The sequence below is a fragment of the Aythya ferina genome, assembly GCF_964211825.1.
Source record: "Aythya ferina genome assembly, chromosome: 5".
NCBI lineage: Eukaryota > Metazoa > Chordata > Aves > Anseriformes > Anatidae > Aythya > Aythya ferina.
In genome coordinates this window covers 19,070,889-19,097,875 of record NC_140301.1, presented here as the reverse complement: position 1 = coordinate 19,097,875, position 26,987 = coordinate 19,070,889, and the positions used below count along the sequence as shown (strand labels likewise).

At 37.0% G+C, this 26,987-nt stretch overlaps 1 protein-coding gene across 5 annotated transcripts in view; it reads right to left on the bottom strand.

The window, feature by feature from the left end:
* Nucleotides 1-26,987, bottom strand: part of CHID1 (chitinase domain containing 1) — a 106,444-nt gene that overhangs the window by 56,528 nt on the left and 22,929 nt on the right. For all 5 annotated transcript variants that reach the window (XM_084521093.1, XM_084521095.1, XM_084521091.1 and 2 more), the window contains 2 exons: nt 25,759-25,851; nt 1,458-1,559 (listed from right to left, as the gene is read on the bottom strand). In XM_084521093.1, coding sequence (XP_084377219.1) covers nt 1,458-1,559; nt 25,759-25,851 — 195 coding nt within the window. The remainder of the gene's footprint in view (nt 1-1,457; nt 1,560-25,758; nt 25,852-26,987) is intronic.

Sequence of the window (26,987 nt, the reverse complement as noted above, 5' to 3'; positions counted from 1 at the left end):
TGTTAGAGAGCAGCACCTGAATATGCAGACTAGTTGAACTATCCTAAATACAGCATCAAGATACCAGTCTTACTTTCTCCCGAGCTCAGAGAATAGAGCAACAGGCTCTACTGCAAACATTCACTAATACGATAAAAGTAAAAGCACATTCCAGACTTTTAAATATCAATATTTTCTGCTCAAGGTCTTTAGAATATCTGTAACATTAAAACTGCAAGTGGTAATACAGTACAGAATTTTTGCTGTATGTACACTGCTTTTAGTATACTCAAACCAATAAAAGCAAATTTTTAAAAAAGGTGTTATTGTTGTTTTTTTTTTTTTTCCAAAACCTCTCTCAGAAACTACATTTATTTCAAACACAACAATGAGTGTGTTAACTGAACATTGTCTCCTACTTCAAAGTACAAAAGAATAGCAGTTCCAAGCCAGATCTAAGTAACTTAATACAGCAGTAAAAGCATTAAGGTGTAACTGTACCATAACAGAGCCTGTAATTTTAACATGATATAAAGCATGGTGCAGCTTCACCACATAGGAAAGATGTAGCCTACAGTATGGTGTAAAACTCAAAGTGCATCCAGAGTTCCAGATGAGTTTGCACTGACTGTGTGAAAGCCCTTAGCACTTCATCTTCATAGATGTCCCATTTACCTAGAGGAAAGCTAAAATGGTTACCTCTATGCTTCATATTCCAGCAGAAGAGAGTAACAAAAGCCTGTTCTAACCTCAGTACACATTACTGCCCATGATTGTTTTCCCCTAGGGTGCTATGTTGGAAGATCTAGAGACAGGGTCTGGGGAGAGAGAGGAAAGAGGAAGGTAAATTTCAGAAGAGACATAATTGTTCTTCTATTGAACCTGCCTAGACACTATCAAAGTGCTAGAATACTATGGGTGGCAGATGTCTTAGTGATGGAACACATGCAAAAGCGATGGCATGTAAGTCTGCCAGTCTACCACAAGCATTAACTCTGGAGAAGCCACCTTCAAGCAGAAGGAATTTGAGAAGCAGAAGGAATCTGAGAAAGAATTTGTCTGCCTCAGGATGAAGCAGACAAATTACTTGTCAATTTTGCTATTCTTTTTTCCCCCACAATGATATGTACTGGATTATTTTGTACCATTGTGCAGGACTGTGCCAAATAAATAAAACCAAAATATCCTAGTCTGGAAAAAATAAGTGTCACAATACTAGTAAAAGAGTAATTCTTTAGCTCAGGTACAAAGCCCTTCACAGTACTGGGTGCCAGATCCTCACTGCAGTTACACCCAAGTTATGGGCTGATTCAAAAATAAACTATCCTAACTACTAATCCAAAACTTTCCTGTCTATTACAGTTAACGCACACCATCCATTTTATGGGAAAAAAAAAGTAACTCATATTGTAGGTTTCATAGCAGCGTAAATGGAAATAAGTTCCTTCAGCGTGTTTTTCCTAACGTTAGAGTCTTACCGTTGTGGTGTTGAATAGTCATATGTCATGAGACTGAAGCTGTCTATTGCTGAGGCCAACTGATCAAATTCTTTCTTCGTGAACATTCCTGGCTGGTTAGTCCTTTTAAAACAAAACAAAATAATAATAATAAAAAAATACTATTGTAACAGTTGTGCTTAATTTCACCTTTGGGTTTCAAAATCTTACTTTTTTTTTCTTAAAGCACCTCAGAATGAATCTTATTTCTGTTCTTAAAATACATGTAAATTATAAAGAAAAAAATATTCAGTGCTACTTCTGTTGCCAGTAGAAAGAATCAGACATCTACAGCACACTAAGCAAATCTGCATCACCAGCATGGCTACAATAGTGGTTGTAAGGCCTATGGACTAATCAAGTTGCTTTAGATATTAATCAGTTGAAATCTAAAGGCTTTTACAAAACTCTGAATTGCTTGGACTGTCAAACTGTCCTTGGTATTTATAAAACTAAAGGTTACCTGAGGCATACTTAAATGGATGAGTGCAGCTGTTGATAACAAAATACAAATATAAATCAAAGGTAACATCTTGATTAATCTCCTAGGCAAAGATAATTTTATCACAGAATGGTTTGGGTTGAAAGAGACCTTAAAGCCCATCCAGTTCCAAACCCCTGTCATGGGCAAGGACACCTCCCACTAAACCAAGCTGTCCCAAGCCCCATCCAACCTGGCCTTGAGCACTTGCAGGAATGGGGCATCTTCTAGGGATGTTTTTTTTTTTACTGTACTTAAGAAATTTCTTCCAACAGGAAAAGGTTATGTTAATTTTTTTTTCCTTCACTTCTAAAAAGGTGATAAAAAGCAGCAGGGTAATGCAAGTACAGCCTTTTAGCAAAAGGCTAAACAAACCCTTTTTTTTTTTTTTTTTTGAGGAAAAAAACAAACAAAACATTTCTTTTTCTTTTTGAGGGTAAGTAGCAGTAGTACAAAAGGAGAACTTTTATACCCATGTGTGCTACTAACAGTAGTAAGATAAGGCAAAGCAATTACCCATTTCTGAGAAACGGCTTAAGAGTTCAAGTCACTGCAAAGTATTCAGCAGGTATAATATACATGCTAACCAACGTTCTCTTTTTTTTTTTTTTTTTTAAACCCCACAAATAATGGCTCATAACACAATATTAGGGAAACAAAAAAAACCTATCAGTCTTGGAAGAAGACTCCAAAAAGGAAGAAGGTGACTAAAGTAAGTACTAGGGGTTGATTTTTCCTGCATCTTGGTGGAAATTCAGCATTTTATCCTCAGTTTGAGGAAAATACAGTCTATGAACTTCACATTCTATGAACACAGCATTCTTACTCCCCTGCACTTTTTTTTTTTTTAAACTTATTCTTCATCACAGCAGGAAACATAAGGAAGCCTTAATCACAGGGCAAAGATGGCAGTGAACAAAAGAGAAGAAGCTACTGCAAAGAAACGGTGTTCTCAGAGGGCTCTGAAGCATAAGAGACAGACAGGTAAAGTTGGGTATTCTCCTGAATAGCCTAAAAAAAAAAAAAAAAAAAAAAACTAAAAGCTAAACTAAAAGCGGGGCTCACAGGAGAACCCTGCAAAGAAAAAAAAAAATTGGCTTAACAGCTACAAATTCTAGCACAACAGCCATTCTAACAGATTTAAACAACTGTACGAGATCCCTCTTGAGGATAGAAGGGAAGAGACTGAAGAATTTAGAACTTTCCAGTGATATCAGAAACTACTACTTGACCTACAAGTTAACAGGCAATGCCTGTGTAGACAAGCTATACATTACAAGTCACTTGTAGTCCAACCTAAATGTAAAAAAAACAAAAGATATGCTCAGCAACAGATGCAAGTAATAGACTGGAAAAAACAACAACTTATTTTGACCCTCATCGCTTTTGGATCAGTGCGTAAATTCTGCATCCAACAACATTTGCTGAATGGGTCACCAGAGCATAACAGCATTCTGCTACTGTTTTAAAAGGACACTTTCTGTTCTCCAACATTAGGAAATAAGTTAACAGAGTACAGGTAATGAAGTGGGGCAGAATAAATCATTTAACATGTCTGTCATGTTATAAGGGAGCAAAGCATGAATGATATTTGCAAGTGAGGTCAATGGACCTGACCAAATGCACACTGGATTACGTAGCTCTAATTTGTACAAAGCACAGTGGTGTTCTGGCTGTCTGAAGTTTTCAGAATCAGTTATATACTTCTCATAATGAGGAGAAATCCCATCCCCTTTCATCTGGGGTTTTAATAAATTAACACAAACCTTCACTTCTGGAACCATTGGCAGACCTCAGTTTTTTTTGTGGTTTTTTTTTTTTTTGATAGTTATCTGCCTGTCATTTACTGCAATTGCAAATTACAGCTGTTCTACAAGAATAAAGAAAACGAAGGACATTTTTGAAACAATGTCATGGCAACCTGGATGCCCTTAGGCAAAGCAATTCCCCATTGCAAACTCCAGCAAAACACATTTTCAGTAAATTGATTTTGATTACTTATGATGGGAAAAGCATAAAAAGTAATTATAATGTGCATTAGATATTATGGCAAGTCAGACTGCCTTACAGATTAAGCTGGGTATTATTTTAATGAAACTTGGATATGGAGGGCAGGTAATACATCCACTTTTCATATACATTGTCAAGGAATGGAAAAAAAATCAGGTTAAAATGGATGTAGTCATTCTGTGCAAAGTAAGCTTGTAACTGAACTACTTAACTACAAAGGAAAAGCATCTGAGGAGCAGAGGCATAAGTTTCCAACTTGGAACAAGTCTAGCAGCAATGAACATGCTTTGTCCATTCATGGTTAGTGTTAAAACCAACTTTTCTGCAAAAAACAAGCACCACTCACCAGCTCTGTCAGCACCAGTCAATTCTGCTCTAAGTCAAGCACATTGAGAAACTGCTCATTGGAACAGCACTAAGACTACTGGACACATGCCTTCAGAATGGTTCTGAGTCAAAAAATGGCACTTAAGGATAAAACCAATTATTTTTTCACAGCTGTTATGCTTCTCTTTTAAGGTTCTCCAATCATTCTGATGTTTAAGTTAGTCCTAAACTCATCTCAAGTACTGTTTCCAAAACACTCAGCAGTGACAGGCTCCATCAGCATTTATCAACAGTGTACAACTTACATACCAAAGATGCCTTGTTATTAAACTGCCAGCAGACAAACCTTGGTGACTTTTATTTATTTATTTATTTTTGCTTACCATGAACATCACAAACGTGAAGAGACAGAAAGCAGGTACATCAACATGAGTTACAGGAAAAGCAGATTATTTAATACATAATTTAATTCAAAAGTCTCTTTGCATGAAAATAACCCTAACCTCTGAAGTGTTTCATTTGCTTTATCTTTGAGTTTACCCAAAGACACAATTCAAAAATTACACCTCTTTGGAGTCTAACAAACATACTGGATAAAAGAGTGAAGCTGAGCACTGAATAGAGATCTGCCATATAAAGAAATCTGCTCCTACTGGCCTACATGATTTCCTACTGAAATTATGCAACATGTGTTATAAATATAAAACAATTGGGTTCAAGAAGTAAATTTGAAGCAGGAAAGAGTATTCTTATTATGCCAGCTAATACTAAATCCTTTTTATTTTTTATTATTTATTTTAAGAGCCAGATACTTGATATAATATTTGCATTTGTATTTCTCTATCTCAATAACTGAAACAAATTTCATTCATTCAGTTTCATTAACACTCTGCTCAGATGCACTAGTGTTCTTGTTTGATTCTTATATCAGTCGTTCAACATAACTAACTATGAAGCTTCCTACCTACTAACAATAAAACCCCTGCTATTCAGGTTTGGAAATGGCCATCTAATCAAGACCAAATTTGCATCTATGTGGACTGTAAAAGTCACTCCAAGAGAAGAAATTCATCAGAGATGACATTTATAGCACACTAGTAGCCGCTGTAAAAACCACTAATACTGAATATACAGTAAATCATTTGTTTTACGTGAGGTCTGGATAAAATGTCCATTGTGACATATGGGACAATAACCTAGGTGCTTGATGATCTTGCATATCTTGTTTGTCCTTTTGTAGGGAACCACTGAGTTACTGAGAGAAAACAAGCACTCTACTTTTTGAGCATAATGCTTAAGAGATGAACATTTCTAGTAAGTGTCACAGTCCATTTCTTGTACAGATTACAGCTGTCCAAGATACATCAATACTTCTACTTTAGACCAGTCCGTTTGCTTGAAAGGTAATAAAGCTTCCACTACATGCTTCAAAAAGATTCATTTCTTGGCTAAAATACTGATGTTCCTGCTGAAACATTGTTTATATGACCATTCTCCCCCATATCTAGCTAAGCCACTTTTTGCTTGACTAAGAAGCTGTGGCGGTTTCACACCGATGGCCAACCGAACCTCACCACAGAGCTCTCTTACTTCCCGCCTCCTCAAAAATGGGGAGAAAACATAAGGGGGAAAAAAAGTCACAGGCTGAGATGGGAAAAGTTCAGTTAAAGGAACGAAGGAAACAAAACAAGCAAAGGCTGCACAGAAGCAAAGAGAAAAATTTCTGACCCAAATTTCCATTGAACAACACAAAGAATAAATATTCCCTGAGATCATAGGTCTCATTTGCACATATCCTCTTCAATTTATTAGTATTTTTTGACAGTTGGCTTGTTCATATAGATATATACACACACACATATACAGAGACAGAAACTGGTAGTACAGTACTTGAACATCAGATTTAGAAGAAGAAATCACATGTTTTCCTTGATATTTCTCTATACCCAGCTTAGAATTTCCCAGGCCTTTTTTACTATTCTTTCCCACCTAAATAAGCACTGGGTGGTTTGTTTCATAGCTTGGAATGTCTACTACCTGAATCTTCCAAATAGCATATGGTAGTATGTATCAAAATTCCCATTAGAGCTTTACTGATAAGTATTTCTATAAGGTTTTGACTTTGTCGTCTTTCATTTTGAAAGAATGGAAAAAAATACTTCAACCATGCAAGCCACTTTCATTTACTTTCAAATGAATCTACATTCTCAATTACTTCTTGTCTCACTATGATTACTTTCAAAATGAAATAAGATAAGGAAAAAAAGGTCTTGTAGCTGACTGCTATTCCCTGCAAGTTTGAACTGCATTCTTGTCTGTTTACCTCACCTTGTCACCTACCACGAGAGCTCTTCTTTATCCTCACTTTGAACGGTCCTTCATAATGGAAAGCTGATTGATTTTCTGTTTCCTCTATATATCTATTTCAGAAGTCATCTGCTCAGTAATGACTTAATTTTCTTGTTGCGTGTAATTCTCTGTTTTCTCTGTAAACCAGCTGTTTGCAAATCTTCCCTTCTCCCTTCTGTTCTCACCACCAGATATTAGTTTTCATAGCTCCTCACAGTTAGCTGCACTAAAGTATAATGCTATTGCATTTTATGAACAGACCACTGAATTCAGTTAATGCATGATCATGGAATACAAATTCACTGTTTCTCTCTGCACCCTGTCTGTTCTACAGCAAAGAGGAACAAGAGCTAAATACATCTCTACCATGTGGATCATGTAATTCAGGCATTGATAATGAAGTAGTAAAACACAAACAAGTTACAATCCTAAACTACTTTCTTTTCAGCAAAAATCCTCCTGGCAGTTCTGCAACTACCCTATCTCATTTTAGGTTCACCAAAACCCTAGATGGATGATAGCTCACTGAAGTAATTCTCTTCTACCAGTACTTAAAAGATAGTTCTATGTGAATCCTGGCTTCCATGGACATTTTGCAACTAGACGCTCTGGTGTCTTATAAATGTTTCATTTACAATGCCCTCCCACTGCTTGGTCTTGAAGAAAAAGATCAGTCTTACTCAGCTGCCCAGCTGCCTATTTTCATGAAGTGGCAGGGACCTGACTATTAAAATTCTATGCCTATGTCCACTTTGTCTGAAACTGGCCAAATGGTAAATACACTTCTGCAGAGGGATGAAGAATGGAACAGATAAAGCTTTGAGACACCTTGCTTTCTGTGAAATCAGGCTAAAAATAGAATTAATCTGTGCCTGCAATAGTATTGGATGAAGCAGGCAAGTCAACAACAGGACCCTGACACGATACTGCTGTTCAGAGGCATGAACAATAATTATAGACCTAATTCTTGCTGTCAGAAAAGAACGTGACCATACTGAATGATTAACCAAAAAGGGATTCTCAGACAGATGAAAACAGATTGAATATATAGCGTGGGCTGAATTCTGTGCAGCTGATTGGAGAGTTTAAAAAGCACTGCATGATCTGCATCTCTGACCTCCCTCCATCAGCGAGTGCATCCTTGCAGATAACATATCAAGGTTTTTACATAGATGCACATTACTTGGTAAGCATTTCAGAAAATGCACGTGCTTAGTATTCAAATAAGCTCACATACACTTGTAATAAACCATTCTTTTTCTTGGCTTCCCTTCTGAGGACAAAAAGTTGCAAGAGCTGAAGAACTGTATACAATAATATGCCCCAAATCTCCATTGAAGCAGAACTTAAACACAGTATCCGATTACGTGGCCTACGCTTCCAGATCGATATGACAACTCAGGGACTGTACATTGCAAAACCAAAACTATTCGTTCATTGAACCATAGTGTTGAGGTACATCTGTTGCAGGAGAAACAAATAACGAATTCCAAGTTATTACACATCTTTTTCTTTGTTCATGCACCGTATGCAAGTACTGTTCCTCTTAGAATAGAGAGAAGAATCCAACTGAAAAGGTAATTCCATAAAACCAATCACCACTGCTCACATACTCTCCCAATTTCAAACCTGAGAAGTCTCAGGAGAGATGGAGGGAGAGACAAAATCAGGTTCTTTGCCCTCCCAGCCAAACCCCATCATCTTAACATCTCCATCCACATTTTGCTTATATAATATGAAAGACTACCATGCTGGTAACAAAGCCAAAGAAACTACATTCCAATAGATGAAAACTTTGAGAGAATGAGCAAATAAAAAATGGAAACATGAAAAACTAGCAGTTAATTTTTAATGTGCTAGAACAGCATGAATATCCCAACATAAGAGGAAAGCACAGAATACTGCAGTTGCACAAGATCTCAACATTAGCTGAAGACTGAGTTAGAGTCCAGATTTACAGGCTTCCAGCAGAAGCTAATGTATGATTGTCCACAGTAAGACAATAAGAGACATGAGTGTGTGATGTCGGAAAACAGAAATCTAAAAACCACTGGCAAAAAAAATTCAGAGTAAAAATATTCTCCTTGCATCACTGAGTGCTTTTCCCATTCTTGTGTTCTTCTCAAGCACAGTCACATTACTTTGGATATAGTTTGAAGAGAATTTAAAACTCTTTTTTAAGGTTTAAAACTCATCTAACATTTGAAAAGTATTATTTATCATGTCCTCTGTAAGAAACCACTGTAAGGAAGAATGAACACTGCTAGCCAAGGAACAGCCCTTTTTGCTTTTTATTTACACGTGTAGATATATTGAAAACCCTTCGGGCTTATTAATTCCCTTCCTTTTTCTCTGGATTTAAAATGCACAACAGCTACTAGAGGAAAATAGAGCTTTATATTTCCTTGTTTGCATCTGTACTGCAGGCATTTATATCGACATGATTTTAGGGTTTAATTTACTGATAACTATGGCTTTGCAAACTGAGAATTACATTTTTTTAAGAGTGTAAACAATTCCAGTTTATATTAGTAAATATAAACCAACAGGACTGGCAAACAAACTTATAAAAAGAACAAGCATAAGCAACAGGCTTTTTTTTTTTTTAAGCTTGTTTTAGTTTTCTGGTTCAATTTCAGAGATCAGCCATTTTACACAATCATTTCTCAGTCATAAGGCTCGAGGGGATGGAATTTACTTTTTTTTTTTTTTTTAATGAAAGCTGATCACTTATCACAAGCTTCTCGTTCTGGGACAGCACCATATAAATTCCATGTGTGTTTTCAAAAATTTCACTGACACAGATAGTATTCCTATTTGATGTATGCCACTATTGGCCCTGCAAGAAAACACTGGACAAACAGTTGTTTAAATTATTAAGCACTTCATTCGAAAACCCAACTCATTTTCTGTAAGAATGAATGTTGTGATGAATACCAGCATCACGTTGGGAAAGGGGATTCTGCATCTGTTAATGTGACATTTGTATAACTGCATGACTTTTATTGCAGATCACAAAGCCTCTGGTCCTAACACTATTTTATATATTTCTAGTTTAATTCCCTGATTTCTGAGCATTTGCAACAATCTGCACTAATATTCTACCTGTAAGCCAGCTTTGCTTTTTTTAGTATTTTGGTCTCATCTATCTTTCTGGTACCTCTTGCTATTGGAATACAAAATCCTGTCACAATTTCTGTGTGTGGCCTTGTTTGTTCACCTATTGAATTCACATTCTAGATTATAATTTAGCAGACGTACAATGTTTGAGAATACAAATTATGTTTCTACTATCAATGAAAGAATGTGACAAACCTATTAAACCAAAGACTGAACACTTAGGGACCGTGAAACAATATATACAAACTCTAGAACATCTTACTGTAAATATCAAAGGTCCTGTGCTAAAATCATCATATTAGATTTTTGAAAAATAGGAGCGGATGGTTCACACTTCAGGGCAGAGGTTGTCCCTGCAGTAATGCATCAGATTGTTGATGCACAGACCAAATGTGCAGGCTACTGCCTTTTAAATATAGACCATCAGTTGTCAAACTTCTCAGTTGCATGAAAGGGAGGACAATGTCTGACAATCTCCGCTTGGAATAGAATCACAGAATCATTAAGGTTAGAAAAGCCCTACAAGATCATCTGGCCCAACCATCCCCCTGTCACTAACGTCACCCACTAAACCATGTCCCAGCATCACGTCCAACCTTTCCTTGAATACCCACAGGGACAGTAATTCCACCACCTCCCTGGGCAACCCGTCCCAATGCCTGACTGCTCTTTCTGAGCAGAAACGTCTCCTCATTTCCAACCTGAACCTCTCCTGGTGCAACTTGAGGTCATTTCCTGTTGTCCTATCTCTGGCTATCTGCAGATAGGACAATGCATAGCTTTAAGTTACAAAACAAGCAGGCCTAGGCTAGACAATACTGAGAACCTTCTAATGGTGCAGGTGAGTATGGGAACATTAAAATCAACCAGCGAACAAGTGTTGTTATAAGAGCTCATTAGATAAATGCCCATCAGAAGCTACTTAATTATAGCTTATTTTGCCTTAGAATAATACCCCTTTCAATACCATTCCCTACTATTCAGAATAGCAGCTTAAATTCAGAAACAAACCTCTCCAACCCTATTTATGTAGTGCCTTCAGCTGCTGCACTAATTACAGAGACATCATATAATTCAGATGCCTTCAGAGAGCACAAGCACTGTCAGTTGTCCACAACAAAGATCATAATTTAAACTACAAAATTAGTTCATCCTAAAAACACAAGCCTGACTTTCCTTGATGCTATTAGCATTCCTGATGTTGTTCAACTTTTCTTAATGGCAAGAATCTCTTTATCAAATTCTCTGATTAGATCAGGATAGTCATTAAAAAACAAAACTAAACTAAACCTAGCCAGCTTGACAAGCACAAAAATTTTAACCAAGTGCTACAGGTTCACAACACAAAAGAGCTGGGAGTGGTCACTTCACAAAAATATGAGAGCTTCACATCACTGGGGAATTGTAAATGGTAACTGACAGAAAAACAAAAATTTGCTCTATTTTGATCAGGAAACAAAATGGTATTTGCAAACCAAATGGAATTTTTCAGATCACTGAGGAATGGCACTCTTCCTTAATATACATATCCCATCCCAGCTGTTGCCTTTTCAATACTTGGTCTCCAAACAGAGAGAAACACAGGATCTGTTCTTGTCATGGAGTAGCCTACACAGTTTTCACGAAGCCAAACTAATTACCTGTGGCCCATCTGGTATGAACCAGTAACAGAAGTCAAGAACGAGAAATACGCCAACAATTACAGGTCCTGAAAAGAAAGCAAGAAATCCCAGCAGACACCTAAGGACAAATGAACCTGAAAACTGCTGTCCTGTCTTTCCATTGACAGATTCTTCCAGCTAGGGCTGAGGCACACCAGCAGTCCCATCTGTATAACCTGCAAATTCTTAAGTTACCTGAAAAATACAGTGTATCTGAAACTCTTAATCCAACATAATAAATTAACCTGTGTTAAAAACAGACATATCTGAATATCAATGAAGAAAATGTTCCTTTTGATACTTATTGTATTTACTGTTTCCATTTTGGGGAAGATAAACTGCTGTCCTTTAATGCCATTCCTGTTATGTTGCTTTATCCTCTTCAGAGGAGTCATTTACGCAATAAATGAAAATTAATTGTGTCACCATTTGGTTCTCCTAATTTCCAAACTATTCCAGTGCCTTTGATGCCAGGGCTCAATGCCCAGGCAAGGCATGCTCCAATAGCATAACATCATGCAAAACAAGCTTGTACCCTGGAGCATATGAACCTAATTTAAAAAATCTAACACACCAAATGTAGGCTTAATTCCTCCTTGCAAAGATTAAAAAGCTCATCTTTTTTCTCTCTCCACCCCCCCTCCTTTTTTTTTTTTTTTTTTTTTTTTTTGGAAAGTTGTCCAACATCACCCTGAAATTTCTGCAGTCATTGCTCTGTAGCAGCTGGCTCAGAACTGAGAGAGCCACAAACACCAGACACAGTGAGGAATATATTCCACTTCTCTTCAACCATCATTAGTTGACCTACAGATTATTTTAACAATTCTCTCTAGTGGGAATTCAAAAGCTGATGAGTGCACCTGCTTCAACACACAGGAGCACAGTCAGACCTTGGCTGTATTAATTTTATATAGTGAGGCACAGTCTTTTAAAAGCCATTTACTTCTAAGAATATATTCGTTCCTCTCAAGTCCCTTCTGAATCCATACAGAACACATTGAACTTTCATGGCTGCAGTCGGAGCCATGCTGTCCTGAGCTGAAAACCCAACGAACAGCAGCAAAACCAGGCAAGTCACTGGCAAAAGAAACACAGGTAGCATTTATAGCCATTAACAAGCATCCAGATTTACTGTGGCTAGCAGAACCCAGTTTATAAAGAGAAGCGACTGGCAGATCTATTCTATAAGCCTTTATACAGCAAAGAAACAAAATCCACGAGCCCAGTCGCGGGACCAAGTATGATTCAATAGTATTACTGTAATTTGAAGAGGTTATTAAACTTTTTCCAGTAACAGTTACTCAGAAGTAGTTAGCAGTCATCTCATACCCAGTTTTCTGCTCTCCTCAATATAAACTCATATTTCAAGCTCTATCCTGTGATCCAAGTCACACATTTTATAAGTTCTCTAACACCCAATAAGAACTATTACGCCAGTCAGCTAGCCTAGACAACCCACTTAAGAGTTATTTCTATGCCTTCTCCAGTGCTGAATTTTATGAACAGAGCCTAATTTCAAAGTCTTGGTTCATAAATGTACCCTCCATATTTCTGACAGTGTCACTTCTTAGGATACTCACAGGAAGATTAACGACTACAGGAAAGATGAAGGGCAGTGTGTTATTACCTACTAGGCACAACAAATAGGAAACTGCATAGTTATAAAGAGCTCTCAAATTTTCCTTCCCATGTTCTGTTTTGTGTTTATTACTTGCCCGAAGAGATTGTCTTCAAGCATCAATTTCCTTTATTAACATACAACAGGTCTGGGAGAACATACTTGGTGTATATGCTGGCTAACTATACAGTGACCATTTTTAGAATCACCTGCTTTTATGTGACTTCGCATCAAACTGGAAGGAAAAGTAAAAAACATAACATGTAGAAAGATTAGAAAAGCTCAAGAGCCTTATTGATTCCAACAAAATTAGATCACTACAGCCAGGTGTGCCACAAACACTTTAACCTTTCACAACATTAACTATAGGTATTGGAAAAACACCAGAATCCTACTTAATAAACTCTACTCAACAATATTGTTTTTCTAACATGCTGTTATTTGAAATAACTGGTTTATTTAAAACTCCACCCCAATCTAGAAAGGGGTTTTCTGCTGTTTTGATCCCTGATATTGTTTACTTATCAAAATTTCAAGAATTTACATTCTGACCCACAGTCCTGCCTGTGAATGGTGTTAAAACTAAGTGTCTGTTCTTATTTCACTCCAGAACAAAGATATCTTAGAAGCTGTTCATAACTGAACTGCATTTGTTTACCATAGATTATCATATGATAAACAATGGGGTAATTTTATGCTACATCAGACTTACTACTTGCTAGCAATGCTTGTAAGGAAAAAAGTGCATGTACTGGAATAGTGAACCCACCAACACATCTCTCGGTATACACAAAGTCATGGCAAGGCAACTAACTGAATCTTCAGCAACTTTTAAAGATGATACTTTTGGTGAAAACTAAATTCTTTCAATAATTAGAAGTGCCCATCCGTAATCAACTTTTAAGAGACTAAAATACCTATTGCCTTTATCACACAGGCAAAACACTGGTTCATTGGGACATCCACTGAGCTGGGCAACTACAAGGGCAACAGACCATTTTCTATCATGTACCCTTTCCATTTTCCAGCACAGCATGCACGTAGACCTGTAGGAAAGTAGAAAAGTAGCACAAAGTAAAAGAAAGGAACAAGTTCTCCATCTTGCTGACAACCTTTCAAAAGATGCAGGGTAGCACAACTATGCTGATTTCCACTGCTACCTGAAAAATTCTGAATAGCAGTAATGACGACTGAATACCTTCTGGTAATTTTGGTATAGCAGCTTTGGAAAGAAAATGCTGAAGCTCTTTAAGGTACCTCTGTAATGTGCTTTTTTTTTTTTTGGTGATGTTTTTATTTTATTTCATTAAACAGACAATAAAGAATTAACTGAATGGCTAAAATCTTTATTTTACACAAGTGGAAGTTTAGAGGTGGAAAATACTGACACCGTGTACTTAAAGAAGCTTTGACTAACAAAGAGAGAGACTATAGGTTCTTCTACTCTTACATATTCAAATATGAACATCCAAAGTTAGGGATGCTTGCTGTATTTTGAATGAGGAGCACACATTATGTTCAAATATTTGAAGATAGAAGAGAGGTTCAGGTTCCTGTGGCTTTCAAATGAAAGCAGCTGCACTACTGCTGTGCATCTCATGAAGCCAATAAAGACAAACAATTTGATATGGATTATTTGCCAAGACTGAAGCAGCTTTACAGTGTTCTTTCCAAAGCCTAGAATATAAAAAAGTGGAAAATGAAAAGCATGCTTAACTACAGATTCAACTGCACATGTTTCACTTGCAAGTACGAAGCTATGAGCAAGATTGTTGCACAGTACAGAAGTGTTGTGCAAGCTCTTTAAAACAGGTACTAAAACAGCATTATAGACCAGTAGACCGAAGAACCTGAATATTTTGGCACAAATTGGAAATCCTAGTTTCCAGCCACCTCTGGTTCTGGCTGCTTAAGTGACTTTCTTCAATTCAATTGTCTGGCCTTCAGTTAAAGCTCTGGGAACACGTGTACTGTTTGAGCATTTTCTTCCTGTATTTTTTTGAGCATTTTCTTCAGAGATTGTACCAAGTTCAGCACAGCAAAGGTAGCAATAATTTGAAATTGAGCAACAATATTTTGAAAATAAATCATCTCAAGATGCAGGTAGCTCTCCCTCCCCCAAATCCATTGTTACACACCTTGCTTACACCATAAATACAGAACAATTCAAAGACTCCCCCTTATATAAAGGTGGATTTTGATCCATAAAACTTGCAGTGAGGTCTAAGTGACACCTGATTACCACAGCTGAAAAACAAACATTCACTTATTCTGAACAGTCAGACAACTAGTGCCCTAAAGGAAGACACTCTGCTGCATAAACATCACCACATAAACACTAGAGAAGCTAGATAAAACTTCCAGCTTCTCCAGAAAGGTTCTTTCTTTACTTCCCACTCCATCAGAAGAACCATTTTTAACATCTTATTTTTCTGGAAATAGAATTTCTTCCTTCCTGAAGGTTCAGTGAACTGTAACCTTTCCATCCTCATACAGTTCTGGGAGAATTTCAAATAAGCGTCTTTAGGAAAAGATGAAATACTTGCCCTAATTACTATTTAACTTGGAATAATCATGCCTAAACAGCATGAAACTGAATAGGATGGTAATCTGTATTAGCTGCCTTCCACGCCCATCACCCAGAATGTCCAAAAAGATGCTTAGGCTAATTCCATATATGAATAACTCATGAATAACTCACCATCACAAACCATATTTTTCAGTGCATGAGGACTGCTGTTCCAAAGTTACCAGAGACAGCTAGTTTTTCCACGTCAAAAATATAGGAATTTATAACCAGTCCCACCTGCCCTCCTCTATCACTATTAAAAAAAAGAATCAGAACTGGTACAGAACATTCCTCCTGACCTTTTTCAGGAATGTCAGACTTGTTCCTGTAACAACTACAATGAAGATTACCAAAAAAATACTACAGAATATTTGAACATAAAACACATTCTATTTGATGCCTTAAAAAAAAAAAAAAAAAAAAAAAAAAAAACAGCACTTTAAGGCAGAAAAGAGGAAAATTGCTGAATCACATTAAAGCACTATCAAGGTTTTATAATCTTTCTAGTCTAAAAACAGTAATAAAGTAATGGCTTGAGATACTTTCTTTTTTTTTTTTTCCTCAAAGCCTCTAGTATCATAATGCATATGTAAAACAAAAATACCCTCTGCAAGCAGCTTCCAATTGCTTTTAAAAACATAGTGTGAAGAAGACATAGCCTCAGTGTAATCCAAATCTGTTATCAGATTTTAAGACTTCAGACTGCTTGAAAAAGTACTTTGATTTCCAACTTCTTCCAGTCAAAAGAGATCAACCACAGTAAGAGGCAGCAGTTAAAAATGATGGTGGGGACAGAATTGCACTTAGCTGAGAATGGATGGGAAGCAGAAAAACACTGAGATTCTGTGCTTCACATACAGATGTGGCAAACTGCTCAGAACAGGGAGAAAACAGCCACAGTATCTGCTACAGAACGCTTTGTCAAAGGTATGTTTTGTCAATTTTAGACAAGTCATGAAGACTCACATCAGGCTATAAATTTAACAGTATGAGCCTCTTCAGCACTTTAGACATTATTTTGGAAATGTTTGTCTGGTATTTTAAATCACTGAGACTAACAGCAAGCCTACAAGTCTCAATCTAAGAACAGAATGCCAAAACCTGACTTCCATGTCTTCAGCTCCCTCCATTCCTTTTCTGTGACCCTTTTCCAAACATAACCAAAACAAACAAACAACAAAACAAAACAAACTATCTAGATTTCTGGTTTACCTGAAACTTTAGTAGGAAGTTTTAAAAAGACAAAGAAGTCTTCAAAAAGTACATACCAAAATTTTCCTAGGTGTTTCTACAGCACTTTGCCATACAATGTTATTATTTTTCTAGTATTCAGCTTAAGACTTCTTCATTATCAAACTAAGAGCATTTTTAATCCTTTTCTTCCATGCTGACAGAAAGACCTATTTATCAGTCACTTAAACAACCCCTGTTGACATACTTGAAGACTTACGTCTCCTGACACTTTTTGCTCTTTTTAATATATGAAACACAGTCCTTCAAATTTTTGTCATAGGAGGCATTACCTATTTTCAGCTGTTTTTCTTACTTTTCTCTAAGCGCTCCCATTTTTCCAAATCTTCCTATAAATATTACCCCAGACAGTCTGCCATGAGACCTCCCAGCACTGAGAAGTGCAGACTAATTACTTTTTGGCACCCTGAAAGCTCAATGCCAACCATATCTCAATATCAAAAACGTTGCGTGTTGCTTTCCCCACAAACAGCAGCGTAGACTCAGCATTTTGAAATTCTGATCCTCTTCCAATTCAATTCCAATTTCTGTTTCTGAAATAACCTCAAGATCTGATCATATTCCATTAAGTTTTTTCTGCGTTGTTGTTTGTTTATATATTTTTTTAAAACAATCTTGTACATTCTACAAAGTTAAGCCAAATCTACCTGCCACACCATCTTAGGAAAATGTCTTAGGTGACTTTCACATGACATACACTTCCCTAACAATTCTTTGGCCCAGATTTTACAGAAGTCCAGCAACCTGGATAAGTAGCCACAAGACCAGCAAAGACTGATTTTATACTGCATGTACAACAGGTCCAATATATCCAGGAAGTAATAGGTTTGTAAGGCATAAGCTACACAAGTGATCCGTGCAGTCCTAAGTGTTCTGTTCTATAGCACACGGACACATTTCTGCCAGGAAAATCTAAGGACCACACCTTGAAATAATTTCAACATATTATTCAAATCTAGTGTTTGGGGAACCCTATGTTAAGGAAGACATAGGAAATTTAGTAGAGTCCAGAAAAGAACGATCCACGTCTAGAAATCTGACTCAATAAAACGTTAAACAGACTTCAGCTTATTTAGTGCATGCAAGATCTGCTCATGGGTCCCCTCTGAAATGTCATCACAGCCTGACAGTCACACATCTGCAGAGCAGACTCTTTTAAGAAAGCTGGGCACTTAATGTCAAATTCATACTGAGATCCTTTGCTTAAGAGATGAGGAAACACACCTTATATGCACTAATGCTTCTCAGTTCTTCTGAGAGACGTGAAACTGTGAGGTTAATTGTACCCATTATCATAGACGAACACGCTTGGTTTTAATTTAAATATTACTTTGACAGACACTATCAGAAACTGGCCAGGAGATAATTCATTCTTGCTAGACCACATGCAATTTACCTGTAGTAGCATTTTTGAGAATTTCATAAGGGCAGCGATAGCCTCAATATCTTGTTCACAATGTGCTACGTTCTTGCCAATAACCCAAATACCATGTCCTGTAAGGACATACTGCTCAATTACCTCTGGTCTGTACTAGTAAGCATTTTACTATGACACGGGTAAGAACAGCTATTTTGTATGCTATTACTTAAACCAAGGATCGGGGTCTCATATACTTCAAGCATTATCATGCTAGATTTTGTAAAATTAATGAAGCATAAAGCTGCCTTGTGTTACTTGAAGTTTCTTAACAACTGAATCAATCCATTTTTAAAATTGAATTCCATGTATCAATCATGATTAAAGTGCATACCAAACTCCAAAACCAAACAAAAGCAGCAATCACTATTCTAACAGGCTTTTTACCTGTAATGGCAAACTCTCTTCGAAGAGAAAGAAACACTCATAACGGTATATTATCGTTTAAGGTATTTCATGTGTTTACATCAGATTTTACTCCTTCTGACTTACAATTCCTTAGAACTTTAAGAGAGAAAGAATCATCTGCTATTCTTGGAGCAGCTACTGCCCTATAACCTAAAGACAGGTATTGAAAAAGGATATCAATCATGTAGGCCATAAGTTGCTTGTTACATATCCTAAGCATCAATATGCTAGTAAAAAGCAGTGTTATATTATGAAGTTAGTGATGCAACCAATGCCATTTTTTTATTGCTACTTTGTACAAAGGATTCTACTTCAGGGGAAAATAAAATTCCGAGAAAAGCGATCACTAACAACCCATCTGTAAATATGGAGTTACTTAACACAGTGTTTAGTCTAAATAACATTTTTTTAATGACTTAGTGCCTTCAAACCTGATCCTCAACTGTTATGCCATGTGGAACGTCTGTAATAAACTATAAATGCCAGAAATGCACCTAGTTAAGGTACAACCAAGTTCCATTTGCCTTTTTAACAGCAAATTTAACAGAAGTTGATACCTACATCTATGCGCTTTTTAAAGGCTGACTCCTAATTTAAACAAAACAACAAAAAACAACACCGTAACAAACACAAAGCAAAAAAGTGAACAGAAAAGACTAGTACCACTACCAAACCAGAACAGAGCATAAAAGTAGTTTACTCCAGCACAGCTACTCCATTTGAAAAGAGGCTTGTGATACAAGTAATAAAAACATCCACATCCAGCTTTTGCCACTGTAGTTTCTGCATTAAAATCACTGAATTGATTCCTTCACTAGAAAAACAATATATAGTATGTATATATATATATGTGTATATATATATGTGTGTGTGTGTGTATGTATTTATATATATATATATGTATATATATATATATACATACATACATACATATATATATATATATATATATATATATATAAAAACACATTTAGAACCACATATTTAAGCCAAGAATTTTACCAAGCACAGGATTAGTCAGCACAAAGAGAGCTACCCAACATCACCAGTTATTTGGTGACCAACAAGCAGAACATGCCTGGCCACCCACTGCTGTTTTAGATCCGGTACTCACAGAGTTTCTACATGCATCTGCATCCATGCATGCTCAAAGCAATAACACTGTCTAACATTTTGAGGCAATCTGTTGAAAGACAGGCTGGAAGCCTTCAGCAAACCATCTGCACTAGCAACCATTTACATAACACAACAGCCCTAGCACCTCTTCTCAGACACGCACAACCACAAGTCTCCCATCCCAAAGGAGAGTCACTGCATAACACGCACACACTTAAGATGACAGCTTTGTCTCCTACTGTTTCTCCCTTGCAGTCACTTACGTCTGTGGGAAAATCATACAGTTCCTGGACATCAGGTGGATGGAAGTGCTAACTATCTTATTTCATGTTTGCCAGCAAGGTAGCTCCACATGCATTCTCCGGGACAGCAAAGCTTGCTAGCAAGATTTCTGCCTCCCCATACATTCCCACCTTTTCATTAGGTCAGTGCATCTGTCTTAAGACAACATCATAAAAAGATGCATTAAAAATGCTAGAGAGTTATATTCAAGGTCTGCTTCTACCCAGCCTCCCCAGGTGAGGCTTTCCTTTAGCCCAGAACATTTCAAAAGCAAACCAAGAGCCAGAGGCTTTACGGGATCCTTCGGTTATGAAAGCAACCTTCAGCTAGTGGATCTCTTAGTTTAAGTTGTTTGCAAAAGCTACATCTGAAAAGTTAAACAGATGACCCAGCATTTCCTCCCTGCATTATACAAATGATCTCATGTACAGCGATGCATTTTCCAGACCGTTTTTCCTGAAGCAAACCAGTATTTTTAGCTCTTAAAAGTGTCTGTTCTCAGACAGTTTGCTGCCAGACTGCTTTGATCTTAATGCATATCAAAGAAGTATAAATTACAAATTCTTAAATAAACTGCTTACATTTAACTATGCTCTCTTTAAATTTTAATCAGGGTAGAACACAAAAGAAACGATGTTTCAGCTGCTAGGATCCCAGCTGGGTAGGGTATTCCATGTCTCCTTTATCAGTCCTTTGCCAGCTGTTGAACTCTAAAATATTATTTGATTCTTGATGATACTTATTTCCATGCCTTTTGCTGTCTTTTTGATTAACAGTCTACAGTGACTCCAACAAATAAAGGATATAAGATGCATTAAAGGACACTTCAACCGCGTGGAAGTATTAAAACCCAAAGTGAGTTTAAAGACATAAAGAAGCTGACACAGGATTTAATACACAATGGAATGTAAGCCTTGTTATCCTATAAATCAAGATTTTCAAGTAGAGCTACAATCCAAAAAGCAAAGCAAGGAAAAAAAAAATCAGGATTCTGTTTGCAGATATCATTAGGTCCAACAGATTTCTAAGCTTTAAAGCATCCATGGATTGTGTACATTTTAGGATGTTTCCATAACTGATAGCTGCACTTTCAACTACCTGTTTACCCAGTAAGTTGAAGTGTTTCTTGTAGTTAATGCATTAGGAAGACATAAATGCAAGCCAAAGGTTTATATAACAGTATTAATCTAAAAGAATGTGACTAATTATTCTCCTGAGCAATCAAGGTTTATGATCAAATCCCAGAAACCTTTGGAATGCATAAAGAAACAAATTGTTTTAGAGGAATGAGACTTTTCAATTCTTTCATATGAACTATGGGTTTTATTTCCCAGGGCAAGAAAAGGAGACTACTTTACTACTCCTTTATAGATCAAGGCCATTTAAGGGCAGGCATGTAAAATATATATATATATTTTTAATATATATATATAATATATATTTTATATATATATATATATATTTTTTTTTTTTATATTTTTTTTTTTTTCATGTCAAAAAATGTACCTCTGACAGACAGCTATTCCCAGCTCCATCTGTAAGAGGGCAGCTCTAAATCTCAAATAACAAAGTTGTTGCAACAGTGAACACCCTATCAGGTCAGTATTCAGGACAGCAGCAGGAGGGGCAAGGGCAATGCAAGGTCCAAACCTGGGTGTGGTGTTACACTTCTAACTAGTGCTCACAGTTACTGTAACAAGGCAAACTCTGACCAAGACAAAATGTGAATGCAGGGAGCTTACACTAGCTTCAAGTCCTTTATTATGGATTTAAAACATTAGACTGTAGAGACATATGTGACTGCATCTAAATAGAACAGACTTCTGTCCTTCTGGGCACAAGACTGAATCCAGTAGCAGCACTATAAAAATAAACAATAATCTTAAGGTCTGTGCTGTTCTCCACTTGCTTCCTAACACCAGGAGTGGATGCACCTTATTGTCACCATTGTTCACAGCAATTACTTAAGTTTTAACACTGCATGTATTAGCATTTTTAAAAGCATTTGTGTGATGAACTGATTGATATAGCATTTCAGAAAAATGATTCAAGTGTTCTCCTTTGCTTTATCTGTAACAGACTACAATTAATAGCAACAGAAAATTGCTTTAAAAAAGGAACTTCAGTTGGGATGAAATGTAGATCATAAGACAGCAGCATGAAAGATTAGAATAAATGACAGACATAAAACCTAGTTATTTCTCATTATTTTTGACTCAACTGAAGCAAGAGAATCTCAAAGTATTCTGTTATCACCACTGAACACCCATGTGATGCAAAGTTGTACCACACCACAATTTTCTAAAGAAACCTGCAAAAAAATGAACAGATTGAGTAGCAGTGGCCTGCCAACATTGCAAAGGTTATCTCATGAGGAAGGATCCATTTTCCAGGATTTAGCTTCCACGTCTATATTTCTAAGTTCTGCAGTCATTCCTGTGTGATGCAAAGATTTAATACAAGAGATAACACTTTGGTTTACTTTCAGCCATGCTAGCAATTCTATTTAAAATTTCTGTGGTAGTAATGAATAACATCTTCCCAGTAGCTCTGATTACTTGCAACATGTGTGATGCCTCACCCTGATGAGGAAGTTCTGATCAGAAGCTCCCTTGTTTTTGATATCCCTCAGCATCTTCTGTAAATGCTGCAATTTCTGCCACCTCCCCACAGATTGAGCCTTCCCTCATTATGCTGTGATGCTTACAAGAGGTTCCAGATTTACATGATGCAACAATAAAGAGGAGAGGCACCATGTGTAGGACTACAGTCCTGTAAATACTCAACTGACCTAACAGGAGTATGGTCTCAGGACTCATCTTCACCTGAATTGGATTTAACTCTTCACAAGAGTTGAGTGCAACGGTCTACCGAACTGCCTCAGGTTTACAGGCTGTGTATTCTGATATAGGGAGACCATGGAAAACACAGAGTACGGGGAGGAATAAGGAACAAGCCACACTAAGTCTAGAAGAAAAAAAAAAACACCAGCAAAAATTGCCAGCCACACATGGAGGCAAAGGGATTTTGCATTAAATTGACTACCTCATTTTAATGGTATAAAACATTTGCACTACGCAATAGAGAAAAATAATAAAGAAAAATCCTCAGATGCTTTTACAGAAAAGAATCTGCAACCAAATTTCATCCAGCTATTGAAGAACAAAATTACAGGTGGGTATTATTCTGGACTTACTAAGTAGGCAGAAAGTATGTATGCTACATTCAGGACTCAATTTGGACAGGGCTACATCACTAACATACAGTTGAGGTGACAACAGAGTGGAGATGCCAACTGCTCTCAACACAGAAGCAGCTTTTTAGTCACCTACATGTTGTCTGAATCTTCTTAGCAGGCAGCATTTAAGCTCTGCACAGATCCTTATAGGCAGAAATGCTTTGTTTCTCCCTCTTGCTACGGGACCTCCCCACAGAACTCTGTGAAAACCTCTCTAGACCATTGCAAAGAAAAGGCCAGTTGCAGAAAATACAAGGCATTTACAAGCTTGCTCGGGCATTCCATTTTCTCAGCCTTTTTGGCACCTTGAAAATGAACGTATTCGGAAAGATTGCAACAGCCTACAAGAAATGTAGAGGCTTATCCATCACCATCCTGAAACTGCTGTTGAACTGCCATAAAGCAGTAGTGACTGTAAGCCAGTAAAACAAAGAAAGAGGATGTTGTAATTTTCTCTCTTGCTGACAAGTTTCACCTAAAAAAATACATAATAACGGCTTTCCATTTAAGATTGACACGTGTTTCTGAATTTTCATGTGCAGATGCAAAGCTGCTGAACAGCCTGAAGAAAAAAGGAAATTTGGGAAGAAAAAAAAAAAACAACAACAACAACACAAACTTTCATTGCTTACCATGCTAATATTCTAAATCTTCCCTAGTTATCATTATCAGGAAGTCAACCCCTAGGAAGCCATAGACATTTGCACAGTTACAAGGAGGTGCTATTCCACTAGGTTATATTCAGAGATAAGGAACAAGAGTGATATAGGATCAGTACGTGTCCTACCAGTCACCTTTTCTGCAGTTAGTACAAACCTTTGGAACACACAGAGTTATTTTATGAGGACTGTTCCACATACATAATCCTATACGACAGGTCATGCTTTGTCACTGCTGTCCTGCATGACAGAAGTCCTCACCTTAAACAAGTAAAAAGCCTATCTTAAACAATTATAGTTACTTGGAGTACCTTACCCAGAGTAAGAGGCCATGCCATATGCTTAACTTCAACATTTGGCCTATCTACAGTGTAACAGGGGCACTCATTGACTTCGAGGGCCAAGGAAAGGGAGATGGGAATACAAAGATTTAGAATCTGACAGTTTATGAGATAAGATAACCCCTGTTAGCACAGCTCTCTGTAAGAGATGATGTATTCCTTGCAGTATATCCTTGTAACACTATTGTGTATCATGAACACTTGTACACAGTAGGACAACAGATAGCTATGCTCACAATGCAAAGATGCCAGGCAGCTTTTCACCTGAAAGGGTACTCAAAGGTGACCAAATGTTACCAGATAGTTCTGCTGGGAGATGGATATTGGCAAAACTCCTGCTATTAAAGCTTTATAGCATTAGCATTGCCCAGACTTCAATTTGAAATGACAGCACTACAGTTCTATTACTCTGCTAATCTTCTGAATCACCCTCCACCGAAATGGCTTCAGTTCTATCTCCTCACTCTTACGTGGGTATAATCACTGATAGTCTCATCCTTCAGTGTTTCACACGATCAATCTCCTGAAACATAGAAATACTGCAGATCCACTGGCTTTCAGAAAAAGTAGTACAATAGTACTAGAGATATACAGAGTGGAAGAATCACTGTTTTATCATATGTCTCAAAGACAATGTAGAATCTTTTATTAAAAATGCAAAACTATAAAAAAGATCCAAATTCCTTTCACATATACTGAAACTACATTCTCACTTTCCAGTTTTTGTTGGTGGTGGATTTCTTTGTCCCCGAGCAAATATAACTTAGGAAGTAAATATCCGCTATAAATATTGAAAGATAAGAATTCCTTACTGTTATTGAACCAGAAGCAGCTTATCAACTGGCATATATATCAGATTCAAATCACTGCACAAATAAGCAGAATAATTAACAATTCTAAATAGTATCCTCTTACTAAATGCATTTTTGGTACATATGAATTACCAAGTCAAAACAAATAATTTTAGAAAAAACACAGCACATACAGATTGACTTAACAACATACAGATATAATTCCTTCCTGTAGCTCTGCCTTTCTTGCTTCAAGAACAAGCATAATCTATCATTGCTGAAATTGTGCCCAGAGGCTCAGAAAGCTTTTTATATGCTACTTTTATGATATCCTTTTCACTCCTTGGCAACAAGTCATTAAGCTCCACAATTGCTTTGCTCTTCTGCTGGAAGTTCTTACCAGACATTATGGGTTAACACCACAATAGGAGGTCCTTTCACAAGTTATTTTCGTATCAAAAGTTCTAAGTTATACACAATCACATGTAGTTACTAAGACTCCACAGTGCAACATGCATGAAGACATGACTACCTCAAACTATTTTTTTCATTTAAGCAGCATAGCTACAAACAAAGCTTTGATTTTACTGCGTAACAGGCAAGCATTTCTCATCTGGAACCTGCTATTTAAATAGGAATACTCACCCTGCTGCAACTGCAGGAGGGATGACCAGTATGAGTTTTAGTTCTGCTTCATGGAGAGCTTCAGAAAGGTGAACGAGCAAGTGAATCAGCTCCCTGAAATACAAACATAGTGTTAGGGGGACAGACAGAAAACTGGTGCTACTGATTGACAAGAGCAAGTTAACAGATAACAGCAGAAATAATTTAAAAGACGCAGCTGGCAAGAGATCCAAACATGTTTTCTAGTGAATGACCATAGCAGAAGATTAAAGGCAGACTAAAAAGAGTTTACTCTCTTACAGGACTAGGAACGCTGAACTGCTGGAGATAGTTTTATTGTATCCTGTGACCTCCTTACGGCTAACACATTTTGTTGTAACCTAATGATGCATTGTTAGCACATAAAATCAGTGCATCTTATCAGAGCAGGTTACCCCTTGAAGTCATATTCAGTAAAAAGGATTAATCAATAAAAACACTGTTCTGGAACAAGCAACTGTTGAATAGAATCAAGTTGCTACTGTACTACCACACATGAGATCTGAGAATCTGTAAAGATGCTTTCACAGCAAGACATGCAGTGTTCAAGGCATGTCTCTAGAAAGAGGCCTCAAATATCTGTGATTTTTGTTGTTGTTGTTTGTTTTTGTTTTGTTTCTCAATATATTACTGTTTAACTACAAAATGACTTGAAAATGTCATATCTGGAAGAATCATCTCCCATATGCATAATTTAAAGATTTCTCACAAAAGCTATTTTCACATCCTTATTTCAATAGAATAATAAATTCCAAAAGTCTCTTCACAAAAACTGTTTCTAGCCTTCTCAACTTGAAGAGTATGTTAACAGCAGACTGCAGAAATGAGAAAGTTTAATGGTTATTATTTTCACCTTAAGAGAAGTCCAATGTGACCTTCAATTCACACCATAAACATAGCCCTTCTGTGTGTTTTATATCACTTACATCTTCAGAACAATATCAACTTCCCTATTTATCCATCAGCAGAGTAGATCCACAAAGGCAGGCAGCTATCAACAGGAAATTCTAGATCTGTTCAGAGCTATGCTTAAATGTTTAAACTTGAGTAGAAAGCAACTCCACAGCCCACTTCAGCAGGCTGGAAGAGCTGGAGCAGGAAAGTCAGGAAATACACAAGCAAACAAGTTGCTTGCTGTACTTACATGTATCAAACCAGATTAGACCTGAACATTCAAAAACAATTCTGGTACTGCAACATCCCTTCAAGGC